Source organism: Lichtheimia ornata (assembly GCF_029851405.1).
Source record: "Lichtheimia ornata isolate CBS 291.66 chromosome Unknown scaffold00004, whole genome shotgun sequence".
Lineage (NCBI taxonomy): Eukaryota > Fungi > Mucoromycota > Mucoromycetes > Mucorales > Lichtheimiaceae > Lichtheimia > Lichtheimia ornata.
In genome coordinates this window covers 869,666-883,584 of record NW_026695324.1, presented here as the reverse complement: position 1 = coordinate 883,584, position 13,919 = coordinate 869,666, and the positions used below count along the sequence as shown (strand labels likewise).

Genomic DNA, 13,919 nt, shown 5'->3' with positions numbered 1-13,919 from the left:
TACCTTGGGATCTTCACCTGTAACCTGAAACTTTGTCAGAGGTTCGCTGGAACATGCTGATCACCTTCATTCAATTAAAAAACGCAGGCTTCATTGTATTAACATTTAAATGCGGGGGCGCCCATATGGTGGATGACGGACAACAAAGAGGAACGGCCTACCGCCCCGGTTGCCGCTCTACTTCCAACTTGAAAATTGGTCGATGGTGCTCTGAGCATGCTGATCCACTTTTTCAAATAAAAACCTCACGCTTCATTTGAAAATTTGAAGGAGCGTCCGGGTGCTTGAAAGACGGAGACATTCGCAGGGTCTGCCTTTCAAGAATTGACACATATTCTCTGTTTGGGCGTAGCTCAGTCAAATCAGCTCTGACTGCTAACTTGGAATGATGGAAATGATGGGCTGGAGCAGGAGAATCTTTCACATGCAATGGATTTTGCAACAACACTGATTGTGAGGAAATGGCTGATAGCGCAATATATAGACTATTGTGATAGCAAGTATAATCCATCAATCCTTCCAGTCATGCAAGATAGCTGTGTTACACAAACACGTCCTCTGCATCTTTTACCCTATTATAGTCATACTACTTTACATTAAAACAAAACCACTATAGCATCACGTTACAAACACAAGGTGCTTGCATTCACAAACTTACAGTCAAACGGGGTTTATTGAGCATGTCGGCTTGGCCAACTGCACCTTGGGTGCCAGTTTCACGATCGCTTTTGCCAATTTGCAGATTTTCGCAATGTCGCCACCAGCCAAACTGGATCTGGGGGTCGACCTCTTCGGCGACGACGACCAAAAAATATTTTTTTGGGCTAGTGACATTGAACGTGAAACTTTCACACAAGGTGCAGTTGGCCGCTTGCTCTCCATTGCTGTAATAAAAACGACAATGCTTCATTGCAAAAAGTTTTGGAGATACAGGCACCTTTATGTTTGTAAGTGTGATGCTATATGAGAAGTGGTCTTTGTTCATTGTCGAGTAGGCGGACCCTGCAGAGCAAAAGATGCAGAGGGTCGTTGTGTAACACAGCTACGTTTGCATGAATGAAAGGGTCAATGTATAATTGTTTTGTGGATCATTTGTGAACAGTGCGCGTATTGCTAGCTAACGGCCACTTTTATCCAATCATCATTGTTGCGAGATCCACTGCATGGGAACGACGCCCTCAGTTTAGACATTCATTTCCATGATTAAAGTAGGCTGATCCGAGCTGATTTGACTGAGCTGCGGTCAAGGAGAGATTACATCAATTTCCGACATAGCACGCTCGATGTAGCTCAACCGATGTAATCTTGTGTGAGCGTAACTAAACCAAATCAGCGCTCGGATCAACCTACTTTAATCATGGAAATGAATGTCTAGAGTAGGAGCATCGTCCACCGCCAATGAATGCACAAAAGTTGGGAATGCACAAAAGTGGCTATTAGCTGCCAATGGGCGACATAAAAAGGAGGGTTGCGTACCTATCATGCATTGTCCCTGAAGTCCTGACTCTTTAGCTGAGTTACCCAAAGAGGTCCTTCTGCATCTTTAGCTCTCCAGTGTCTAGCTACTTGGCAATGAACGGGGGTATCCCCCTGCCGAGTGGCTGTATTCACAGTTCCTTCCGTTTCCTGGGGTCGTTATTCCAATCCTTCTGTGGACATGAGGTCCTTATTTGTTCAGGCATTAGGCCTTTCCGACACAGTTTGTCTGTTTCGCGTTAAAACCATTGTATCAATCTTGTTTCGCTTGCGGGGTATCACTCTCTGACATAATCTCATGTAATAAATCTGACAAGTTTCATATAAATACTTGGCAATGAACAAAGACCACTTCTCATATAGCATCACGCTTACAACATAAAAGTTCTGTGTTCCAAACTTTACAATGAAACGTGGGGTTTTTATTGTATAATGTGTCGGCTTGGTCAGTTGCACCTTGGGTAAGTTTTCACGATCAAGCTTGCCAATCCCAGATTTGCAATGTCGCCACTAGCCAAATTGATCTGGGGGTCGACCTCGACGACGACGACCAAAATATTTTTTGGGGCTACAGACATTGAACGTGAAACTTTCACACAAGGTGCAGTTGGCCAAGCCGAGCCCATTGCTGTAATAAAAACCACAATGCTCTACTGTAAAAGTTTGGAGATACAGGCACCTTTATGTTTGTAAGCGGATGCCATATGAGAAGTGGTCTTTGTTCATTGTCGGGCAAGTGGACCTCTGGCAGAGCAAAAGATGCAGAGGGTCGTTGTGTAACACAGCTATGCTTGCATGACTGCAAGGATGGAAGGATGATACCGTATACTATTGACAATAGCCGCTTCCGCTACTAAGTAGTTAATAGCCACCTTTTGCATTCCGAACTTTTGTGCATTCCATCATGGTCGGAACGATGCTCCTCTCTTCCAGACATTCATTTCCTTGATTCAATTATCTTGATCCGAGCTGATTTGGCTGAGCTACGGTCAACGAGAGATTACATCAATCCATACATCAGCATACATTCGAATGTCTCAGCTGATTAATCCTTGTTCGACCGTAACTCAACCAAATCAGCTCGGATCAAGCTACTTGAATCATGGAAATGAATGTCTGGAGCAGGAGCATCATTCCCATCACGTGGATTTCGCAACAATGCTGATTGGATAAAAGTGGCTATTAGCTGCCAATGTATGACATAAAGTGAGGGTTGCGTACCGTTCATGCATTGTCCCTGAAGTCCTGACTTTTTAGCTGAGTTACCCAAAGAGGTCCTTCTGTATCTTTGGCTCTGCCAGGGTCCACCTAGTTGACAATGAACAAAGACCACTCTTCATATAGCATCACGCTTACAAACATAAAGGTGCCTGTATCTCCAAATTTTACAATGTGACGTGGGGTCTTTAAGAGAACAAAGCTGCTCGTCGGGGTCAAAGCGACCTTGTGTCAAACTATGAAGTCGATCGTGGCCAACCCCAGATTTCGCAATGTCGCTACCAGCAAACTGGATCGCGGGGTCGAGCTCTTCGACGACGACGACCAAAAAATATTTTTTGGGCTGTTTGCGACATTGAACGCGAAACTTTCACACAAGGTGCTGTTGGCCAAGCCGAGCACGTTGCTCTAATAAAAACCCCGCGTTTCATTGTAAAGTTTGGAGATACAGGCGTCTTTATGTTTTACCTATGCTGTAAGCGTGATGGAGTTGCTTTTTCCTAGTGGATGGTGTCGGCTGCATTAACTGAAAGATGAAGAGCTGAGTGAAACCGCACGTGGTGGTTACACAAACGCGTCCTTGACAGGTTGCTACACAAATGGATGATGATGATGATGATTGCCTTTTGTGAAGGTACGTAAGTAAAACAGCATCCAACCATGAAGATGTGTCAAGGTATGTATCACATTTGCATGTAGGAGAAGGTCGAGCTGCATAAACCAATTTGTATATGTAAAAAGATACGTATACATATTGAATGAGTCACTCATCCTGAAACTCAATGGAGGGATCTCTCCACTTTTTCTCTTCTCAAGCTCATCCCACTTCCCACTCCTCCTTATTGTATCACAAAAGCCATGTACTTCTTGCATGACCGATAACCGGACCACCTTTATTATTCCATCTTCGAAGCAATAGTATGTAATCCACAAGCTAGCCAGCTCCAACAAGCGTGTAATAAATAAACAATGCTTTATTTCATCTAGCTATCTTGCTACTGTACATTACCACCACCATCGTCGTAGTCGTCCTCCGTCATCATCCCTACTCGTACTCGTCACCAGTCGTCAATCTCATCCGTCACACCAACATCCAAAAATACACAAGTTGAAAAGAATGGGATCTTGAAGGCTTCCTTTTGTATCTCGTTGTCGTCATCATTGTCATTGTTGTGGATGGGGTGATCATCGTAATCGTCATTGTTGTGAATGTGGTAATCATCGTAATCGTCGTCTCTATAAATAAGAAAGCAGGCAAGTTAGACCATCTGGTACCGGAATGATGACGATTTGGTATACCGTTAGCCGATCCTCTCTAAGGAAGAAAGCAAATCAGAAGTAATTCACAAACCAAATCACCACCATACGAGCAACGTCGGGCGATCCCTTGTTCTTGAGAAAGCACTGCACGAATCACGCAAGGCCAGTTCGATCCATGGCAAGGAAGGACATCACTTACGTAGAGTCCAGGCTCATAGTTGTTCTCATTCATCCTCTCCAAAGGAAGAATGATCCCCAATCCTTCCAATCATTTCCCACCTCATGAAAAGAAATCCTCAAGGGAAAGAACGAGCCTATCACGAGAAGAGCGTGTTGGTTTGCGCTGATGATGTCAACACATTCACAAGCTGTTGCAAATCCCCTTTTACCTCAACACGGTGAACATGCTCTTCCAAAAACCCATCGTCATCGACCCATCAACTCAAACGCAGGTCTATAGAGCCCTGGACGCGTTGAAAGAAGCTTTTCCAGTGCACTTGGCTAGTGCAGAGCGACGCAGCGACCACTTGGTACAGGCTGGGACTTGAACCCAAAGAGATGATGATGATGATGCCCCAAGTTGCATTGGCCTGACCAAAGAAACCTATTCAATTCATTATTAGCACTCGTATACAATAACGCCCTTTTCATTGTTTGTTTCATTGTACTTGCCTTTTCCATATACGCAAAGACCCGTTGTTGTTGGTTACTGGAAACCGAAAACGATGGTGTAGTGGTGTTGTTGAGCCGAAACAAAACGCCAGACCAGCCAACGTTTTGAAACCAAACTTGCCCTCGATACAAGCTGACGCGTCAATGGAACCAATTCGGCTACAACAGTGGACTCTGAATGTACCTGTTGACACCAAGCGTAGAGCGGGAATAGCAACGAGCAAAAGGAAGCAACAATATCGCCATGGCAACCACCAACCACCAACCACGCTCATTCCTCAGCACTTGGACACACTCACTCTCCCTGACAATGCATGTTCAGAACTACATTAACACCTCACAGCCAACAAGAGCACTTTTTTATAATACATTACCTTGATTGGAATGTCGTGAATGGGATAAAAGCAGAGGAGGGAGAAAGAGAAGAGAAGCGTTGTCTCAAGTCGCGGAGCCACCGTCCACAAGTTTAAATCCCCTAATGCTATTGGAAGCCGACGAGGTAGAGTCTTTATGCATTTTCCCTGTATTATCCAACAGTCTTGGATTTGCCATGTTCTCGTGATCCGATCTTCCTCGCTGCGTGCTTATCGAACACGCATACCAATATTAAGAGTAGGTTGACAACATGGGAGGATGTGCATTATGCGTACATGTGATTAATTTCCTTGATAGGTTTCTTATCACTTGGCCTAATTTGGCCGATGGACGTATGCATAGACAACATTGCACTAGGCTCCTCAGACTTTATCCTGGTATATGCGCCCCATCAGTTTATCAGCGCATGCATCAATTTATCAATGCATCATCCACAACAGATAAAATAAAATAACCCACGCCCACAATCCACAATAAAAGGATGTTGTCGCCGCCCACCATACCCCCACATCTCTCTTTTCTCTACCATACTATTTTGATTGCTTACAAGGTCAAGTTTTGTACGTTTCCCATTTCATACAAGCTTTGTGAATAAGTCCTGATCTTTTGTGGTCTTTCATAGTGCTTTATTTTGATCCTACTCTCATTGTCATTGTATTGCGATATTGTATTCTTGTAACGAGGTAAAGCCTGATCATGTTGCTTGAGGAATCACTACTCATATACGCCACCTTGTTACTTTCGATATAGCTATCCCTCCGTGAAGCATCTGCAAAAGTTGGTTTCGGTACCGTGGTCTACGTCGGGTGCTGACATTGACTTGGTGCATTTGACATGGTGCAAATAGCAGTGGAACAACCCCCAACACCCAATTTAGCGGCTTTCGCAGAAGTTGGGAGGAGTATGGTACACAAGAGATGCGAGAATCCAAGTTGAAAAGTCCCAAGACAATTGCTTGTGGTGCCAACAAGCTCCTCATTTCCTGCCCTAAAGAAATCTATGAGGATTTTTGGCTATGTAATGATGGGTAATGTAAAGATGATACCTGAAGAATGCACTAACTAAGGTTGAAACAATCTTACTATAGGTAGAACGGTGTCATTGGCAGTGATGGATAATCCTGGTGGAAATGTGTGCCGGGTCATTCGCTCTTTCAGGTACCCGATGCCCGAGTTAGCAAGTGGTTTCGTGGCCCGTGGAATACCACTCTTGATGCTATATTTGCAAGTAAAAGAGATGATGTCATCCATGGTCTCTCAACTTAACACATGCCCACCTTCCAAGATTCAGCTTGGTAAAGCCTTACCTGTGGCTGACCTATCATTTTCAACCGCAAGCTCACCATCATCATCATAATCAGTATCATCTTCACGTTCGACCTCATCATCAAGTTGGTTGTATTACAATGCTTGAAAGGGCACCTTTGTTCTTATGGATCCATTGTCAACTTGGCCATTAAGTGTATGATGCTATCATCTTGAATGATTGGTGCGTCAATTTCCCTACTTTACACGTCATTCCATGGCAACTACAATTATCATCGTTGCTGCAACCCCTCTACCGATTACAACCATCATCACGATCCACCTCACATCAAGTGCCACCTCACTTCCATCCACTCAACTTTGCAAAATGCACGCTCAAAGAATAGAGGATTTCCAAATCGATGTATCACCTCCATTGGATCAATTCATTGTATCTCCCAATCTATCTCTTGTGAATGATGTTGGATAAAAGGGTCGCTTTGGCGAATACGAGTTTGCGTTGGCCAATCATTAGAAGACCCCTCTTCTTCCTAAGTAGCTTGTAGAAGCTTACCTACTTGTAAATGCTGTGATAAAAGCGAGGTTTAGAAAGGATTTGATTGATTCATTGTGTCTTGAACAAATACTGCGTTGATAGTGTATAGCTGATATCCCCTTTTCTTGTGATTGGATCATGTCGATACGTACGTTCTAGCACAACATGTTCATCTCGTATTATTATTATACGGCAGGGATGTCCTTTATTATTGGCAACAAGCTTATTACTACATTGGTGGTGATGATAAGGAGCCCTATTCTATACGTTTATTATGAAGGTAGTATAGGTGGATTCTCACTCATGTAGGCTTGGTAACAGGTATCCAAGGGACACGATGTTGATGTTGCGCCATTTGATGAGACAATGATTTACTCTGATGAAAAGAGGCGTATGATGTATAGATGCCACATAGTGAATAGGAGCAAATGACGAGTATGATTTAGTATTTGATATGCGAACGAAGGTGATGCAGGGGAGAACTCATATCAAACACACAGACCTCTTGGATCCAGTACCTTAAATTGCGCCACGTGACTACTGTGGCTTGAATGTCAAAAGGCGGTCGGGATTCAATCCGCAATTCCTTTCATCTGCATATCCTTTCCCTAAACACCACACATACACATCGCCATGCGCCCACTCACCACCGACGAGACGAAGACGCTATTCGAGAAGCTTGCAAAATAGTACGTATCGACAACTACACCATGTCATGCCTTTACGTATCAATGCTAATACGTCGTTTAGTATTGGATCTAACATTAAGCATCTCATTGATCGTCCCGATGAGACCTACTGCTTCAGGCTTCAGAAAGATCGTGTGTACTATGTCAGGTAGGATGCTTATACATGGAAAGAGGAGCATGCAGTATTAACATGGGTATAGTGAATCGATGATGAGGATGGCTAGTAATATTGGTCGTGATCACCTTGGATCTTTGGGTGTATGCTTTGGCAAGTTCACCAAGACCGGCAAGTTCACCTTGCACATTACTGCATTGGATCATTTGGCACAATACGCAAAGGTAAGAATGAGGATGGAAACAGGATCTTGGCCATTGTTGCTGATAGTGTACCTGGTGACAGCATAAAATCTGGATCAAGCCTAATGGTGAGATGCCATTCTTATACGGCAACAATGTGGTGAAGGCACATTTGGGACGTATCACTGACGACACTCCTGAGCATACTGGTGTTATTGTGTATTCCATGGCAGACACAGCTTTGGTAAGTAATTCAAGCTAAGGATTTAAAGGGCATTGGATCATTGATGCGATATTGTGAATAGGGCTTTGGTGTTACGGCACGATCTACGGCTGAAATGAAGAGATTACAACCTACCGACATTATTGTTTTCCATCAGGCTGATGTTGGTGAATACCTCCGTGCTGAAGAAGCCATGTTCTAGACAAAGCAAGTGTATCATAGTTCAATCACCCCATCACTCACTCTCATCAATACAACAATAACAACATCAAACAATGACGCATTTTTATTTCGCATCTTGGATTTTTAACAATTGAAGTTATGCAAAAATGAAGAATCTTGGGAAGGCTGATCGAGATATGCATTTGACGTCAGCGGTTACTTTTTATGGGATGATCCGGGGCAATGATTGCAACACAAAAGATCCAGTAACAGGCTCATTGTACAGCGCATTGGTTTGATTAAGTACAAGCTCGACATGCTAATCTCCAGGAACAACGGAGTTGGTACAGTGGAACATTACCTAAAAACTTTCCCGCTGCCAATCGCTACCAATAGTCTCTAGTGAGTCATCGTTTCCAAGTGCAACCCAACCCCATCCTTGATTTCATTAAAGTGTGTTGTTGTCATTCCTTTGTAACGACCTCTTTATATTTCAAAGGGTAAAATCAATATCAAATTATGTGCTTCATAGTCTGCTATGCACGGATGAGTTAATCAGTGATTGGCATGAAAGTTACTGCACTCGGATCGGCACCAGCAAGGAATACCTTTTACAAAAAAAGCAAGTGCACCCCCTCGAAACCTAACCCCCACCCTCTTTGTTGTTGGCCACCTATTTAACATCCTTCTTCTCTTTTCCATCTCTTCTTTTTGCATCGTCTTTGATTTGCTCAGTCGTGGAAATGCGTTTTCATATCCTTGGTACAGGAGCTATTGGTTGCCATGTAGCATCTATCTTGCGCCCCCGACATCCTATCACTCTTCTTTTACGCTCAAATGCAGCAGTCAAGACTTTCAAGGAAGAAAAGAATAGCACTGTGATCTACACTCGAAGCGACAAGCAGCCTATCAAGGTTACAGGTTTTGACGCTGAGCCAGTAGGCACCTCATTGCAATCGCCGATCGAGGCTCTTTTCGTGGCAACCAAATCACAACATGCTGTGGAAGCAGTACGATCGGTACAGCCGCGTTTGTCACGGTCGAGCACGTTGGTGTTACTTCAAAATGGCATGGGTCTTGCCGAAGAGCTTTTGGATAAGCTTTGGCCAAGCATGGAAACAGCCCCTTCGATCATTATTGGTGTCAATCGTCATGCAATCGAACGTATGGAGCCTTTTTCAGTGACTCATTATTCAGGATGGGATGATCAAGAAGGTGGATTAATGCTTGGTGCTATGCCACATTCCGTGCCTGAAAACACAAGCAAGGTGTTGGATGCCATTACCCATTTCGAGGAGTTTAATTGCAAAGTATTCCCGTGGGAAGAATTACGTCGACGAATGATGCGTAAGCTGGTGGTAAATGCAAGCATCAATCCTGTCGCAGCACTTCTCGGTGTCAAAAACGGTGCATTGCGTGACAATCCCGGTGCAGAAGCATTGCTACGTGGTGTATGCGAAGAGGCTCATGCTTTGTTACCAGAGCTCAATACCACGGCTGATGAATTGATGGACATGGTCAAAAAGACCGTTATTATTGCGGGTGGAAATTCCTGTTCAACTTTGCAGGACCTTCGTGCAAAACGTCTCACCGAAGTCGACTACATCAATGGATACCTTTTGAAACTAGCTCGTGATCGCAACATGGCTGCACCTGTTAATGAATACCTTACCAATATGATCCATGCAAAGGAGCGTGTTTTGGGAGCAAAATAAATGTTAATACGAAATAGAGATACAATAAACATGCTTTTCTTATGTCATCAAAGACCTTGGGTGTTACTACCTGCCTCATTTTCTCACACACCGCTTTCTGCATTGTCCCGTGAAACCTCAATTTCCACCACACAACGCTACACAGCCACCCCACGTTTATGGTCGGCATCATCATGGCGGGAAGACAAGGGAGATATAGCAGTAACATGGTCTATATCACAACGATTATTCTCATATGACTTACATTGTAAATATGGATGCTATCTCAGTGATGTATGGTTTACCTTCACTTTGAGACTCGAGACCCAAGCCCCATGCCTTGTTCCCCCCTCTCAAATAAACGTGATCAAAGTACACTTATCATCAACGTGCTCTATCGAACATGTGCATGATCGGTTGACTGACACGTTGACAGTGTGTGTCTTTTTGAGTTGTCAATGATGAGCTTAAAAAGGATGGGAGTGTGGAAGAATGCAGGTATGTGTGGATCATGTTGCATTTTGTGGGTGTAGTAGTAGAGTGTAGCACTTGTTTCGAGTTCCACTCAAACTCAGAGTAAAACCTGCTCATTCGATTTTACCGTCCCTTTTTTCCCTTTTCCTTTTTCTCCCCTCTCTCACCCGCCTATATATATAACACCTTTCTTTTTTTAATTCTTTACCCTTCTTTTGTATATCGTATACCATGAAAGAGACTCTCCAAAACGCAAACTTTCCTCAAGACGGTGAAGGCCGTGTGTATCACATCAATGTTAAGCGTGGTGAAGTAGCCAATCGTATTCTCACGGTGGGTGATCATGTACGTGCCCGAGCCATTGCCAAGTGGCTTGACAGCGAAGCTGAAGCTGGCCATCCCACTTTTATCCATACCAGCCAACGTGGATTTCTTACGATCACTGGTCGCTACAAAGGTGTGCCCATCACCATTATGGCCATGTAAGTGTCTGAGATAGAATCATTACAATGATGGAAAAAGGAGAATCACGTGCTCATGATATCATGAATAGTGGTATGGGTAATCCTATGATGGATTTCTTTGTTCGTGAAACTCGTGCTGTGGTAACAGGCACTGTGGCCATCATCCGATTTGGCTCTTGTGGTTCATTGACGGAGCGTGCTCCTCCTGGCTCTGTGATTGTGCCTCATGGTGGTTATTGTATTCGACGCAACATTGATTACTTTTCGGATCATCCTATCAACCAAGATTTGAAAAAGTCGCCTTACATCATTTCAGGCACCTTTGCAGCTGACGCTGACATGACACATCGCTTGGCTGATGCTGTGGAAACAGCATTGATGCCATTGGTGGAATCGGGTGAACCAGTGGGTCCCGTGATCACCAGTGGATTGAATGCTGATGGCTGCTCATTCTATTCGTCACAAGGTCGTCAAGATCCTGCCTTTTGGGATGATAATCAACAACTGATCAAGCAAGCTATGGCCACTCATCCCGATACCGTATGTCTCGAAATGGAAACAAGTATGCTTTTCCACCTTGCCAAATGTGCCACTGGAGTCAAAGCTGCTGGTTGTCACCAAGTCTTTGCCGATCGTGTTGGTAATGGATTCATCCGCCCTGAAGTTGTCAAGGTCCTTGAACCCGCTGTTGGTAAAGCTGTTCTCGAGGCTTTGATTGCCACCAACGTTGAAGATCAAATGGAAGAAATTGGCACTGTATGGGAACGTGCTCCTTCAAAGTAGTCATTATATATATATATATCCCCCTCCAATCCATCTACTAGTGATAAATATCTCCCACAATGTCTCTTTCTTGTATTATAGTAACGCGCAAATAGCCGTAAATATATGATTGCAGCCTTTATAATAGCAGCACACTTTAAAATGGGCAGCAGGGTCTACAGCTAAATGGCTAATGGCTAATGGGGGTGGGTTGGGCGGGGAACGACCGACAATTGTGACGTCGTGCAAATTGTTGTGTGTAGTGTATGGGCAGCTGCCAATAGTCTTTGCTATCTCCCACCGTATAAACCTTGCTCTCCTCCCCACTCTTTACCCAGCCATGCTTCTTACGAACGCGATCAGACGTAAGCACATTGACATGCACTATCGAATGGGGCAACGAAAATACTCATTTACATTCCACAGAGGTTGGACGTCAGGAAACCGTCCAGTTGGCCGCGATGCAATCGGTAAATGTTTACCAAAACACAACACACCCCCCACCACAACGCGACAACGACTCCCAAGGCAGTTATTGATTCCAATTCTCTTCCACATTCACTCTCTAGCGCTCAATGCACGATTTGACTTTTCGCAAAAAGACCGGTCAGGCCATGTTTAAATATGGTCGTGGTGGACGGTAAGGGGACGAGGGTGTGTGTGAGGGTTATTGTATATGATGGGTATTCAACATGTATGTAACTTTGATAGCTCGAGCACCAATGGTCACATTGCTACTGTCTTTGGATGCACTGGTTTCCTCGGCCGTTATGTTGTCTCCAAGTTGGGTATGTGTGTTTTGATGGTGGTGGTGCTTCAATGAGACTATTAGCTGACATTTTTGTTTTCACTATTTTTCAGCCAAACAAGGCACACAAGTTGTAGTCGCTTATCGTGATCCTGATGAAGCTAGACATCTCAAGGTCTGTGGTGATCTTGGCCAAGTGATTCCTTTGGTACGTAATCCCCTTGTATTTCATTTCATCCTCCCCTTCTACTTCCACTTACACTATCAATCGATCATCTATAGGAATTCGACTTGAGAAACCGTGAACAAATCATGGAATGTGTCCGTCACTCTGATATCGTTTACAACTTGGTGGGTCGTGATTATGAGACCAAGAACTTCACTTTTGAACACGTCCACGTTGATGGCTCCCGTGCCATTGCTGAAGCTGCTGCCGAAGCTGGTGTTGCCCGTTTCGTCCAAGTCTCTGCTTTGAACGCTTCCGAAGATTCCACATCCAAGTTCTTGCGCTCCAAGGTAAATTGTTGGATTCAATGGTGAGGTTGATGGATTGATGGATTGATCATACATGTTGTGTCCATAGGCTTTGGGTGAGAAGGCTGTTCGTGAAGTGCTTCCTGATGCTACCATTGCTCGCCCTGGTACCATGTTTGGTCATGAGGATCGTTTCTTGAACAGAATTGGTCTTGGTGATGGTTGGCAATTCTGGGTCAACGAAGGCCAAACCAAGATTCGTCCTGTTTCGGTAAGCCCTACGTCTACTACAACATGTACCTCATGTTGATGCTCACACATGTATGAAATGTTAGGCTATTGATGTTGCTCAAGCCCTTGAAGTTATGTTCATGGCCGATTCTACTGCTGGCAAGACTTATGAACTTTATGGGTAAGTAATCCATAGCCCTCATCCACATGAAGGATTTACCATTCACATTGGATGTATCTTCTAGTCCCAAGGAGTACAGCTACCAGCAAATCTATGAGATTGCCCGCGAAATTGCCTTGAAGCCTCTTCCTATTTATCCTCTTCCTCTCCCTATCGCCAAGTAAGTTGATGCCATGTCTCGGTTGGAACTTGAATATTGACATGCTATTTAGGGCTGCTGCTACCTTGATTGACAAGCTCCCTTACAACCAAATGGTCAGCCCCGATCTCATTGAACGTGTAAGTATCATCAACACGCGTGTGGGAGGGATTGAAACCAGGGGCACATAAAAAGAGATTACCAAGGAGTTGGGCGATGTTTATTAGCTGTGGGGTAAATACTCACTCACCCATTTTATGCATGCTCTAGATGACCATTGACGACAAGCCTACCCCTGGTGCTCTCACCTTCAAGGATTTGTACGTTGATCCAGTGAGCTTGGAGAGCGTTGCCATCCAATTCCTTCGACGTTTCCGTAGCAACGCTGTATTTGATCTTCCTTACGAAAAGGGCGAAGGCGAGGTCAAGAAGGGTGTCTACCACGTCATTGACTAGACATGTGTTTTCTTTTTGTGATACAAATGATGATTTCTTTCTTTTACTTAGATAAAAAGAGATAAACAAGATGGAACTATGAAGGGAGTGTGGTGAGGGGGTGGAAAGAAAGAAACAAGGATAT

At 44.1% G+C, this 13,919-nt stretch overlaps 4 protein-coding genes across 4 annotated transcripts; all 4 read left to right on the top strand.

Moving 5' to 3' along the window:
• Positions 1-7,516: 7,516 nt before the first annotated feature.
• O0I10_001737 (60S ribosome subunit biogenesis protein nip7) lies at positions 7,517-8,212 on the top strand (the record flags this gene model as incomplete). Its single annotated transcript, XM_058481829.1, has 4 exons — positions 7,517-7,638; positions 7,691-7,829; positions 7,891-8,031; positions 8,093-8,212. The coding sequence occupies 4 exons, from the start codon at positions 7,517-7,519 to the stop codon at positions 8,210-8,212; spliced, it is 522 nt and encodes a 173-aa protein (XP_058347686.1).
• Positions 8,213-8,915: 703 nt separating this feature from the next.
• Positions 8,916-9,887, top strand: O0I10_001736 (uncharacterized protein; the record flags this gene model as incomplete). The annotated part of the gene is made up of 1 exon (XM_058481828.1): positions 8,916-9,887. One exon carries the CDS (start codon positions 8,916-8,918, stop codon positions 9,885-9,887), a length of 972 nt encoding a protein of 323 aa, XP_058347685.1.
• Positions 9,888-10,571: 684 nt separating this feature from the next.
• O0I10_001735 (uncharacterized protein) lies at positions 10,572-11,587 on the top strand (the record flags this gene model as incomplete). Its single annotated transcript, XM_058481827.1, has 2 exons — positions 10,572-10,822; positions 10,894-11,587. The coding sequence occupies 2 exons, from the start codon at positions 10,572-10,574 to the stop codon at positions 11,585-11,587; spliced, it is 945 nt and encodes a 314-aa protein (XP_058347684.1).
• Positions 11,588-11,906: 319 nt separating this feature from the next.
• On the top strand, positions 11,907-13,795 carry O0I10_001734 (uncharacterized protein; the record flags this gene model as incomplete). The annotated part of the gene is made up of 11 exons (XM_058481826.1): positions 11,907-11,931; positions 11,993-12,036; positions 12,136-12,206; positions 12,278-12,354; positions 12,428-12,522; positions 12,597-12,830; positions 12,898-13,059; positions 13,124-13,200; positions 13,265-13,360; positions 13,413-13,479; positions 13,610-13,795. 11 exons carry the CDS (start codon positions 11,907-11,909, stop codon positions 13,793-13,795), a joined length of 1,134 nt encoding a protein of 377 aa, XP_058347683.1.
• Between the last annotated feature and the right edge of the window lie 124 nt (positions 13,796-13,919).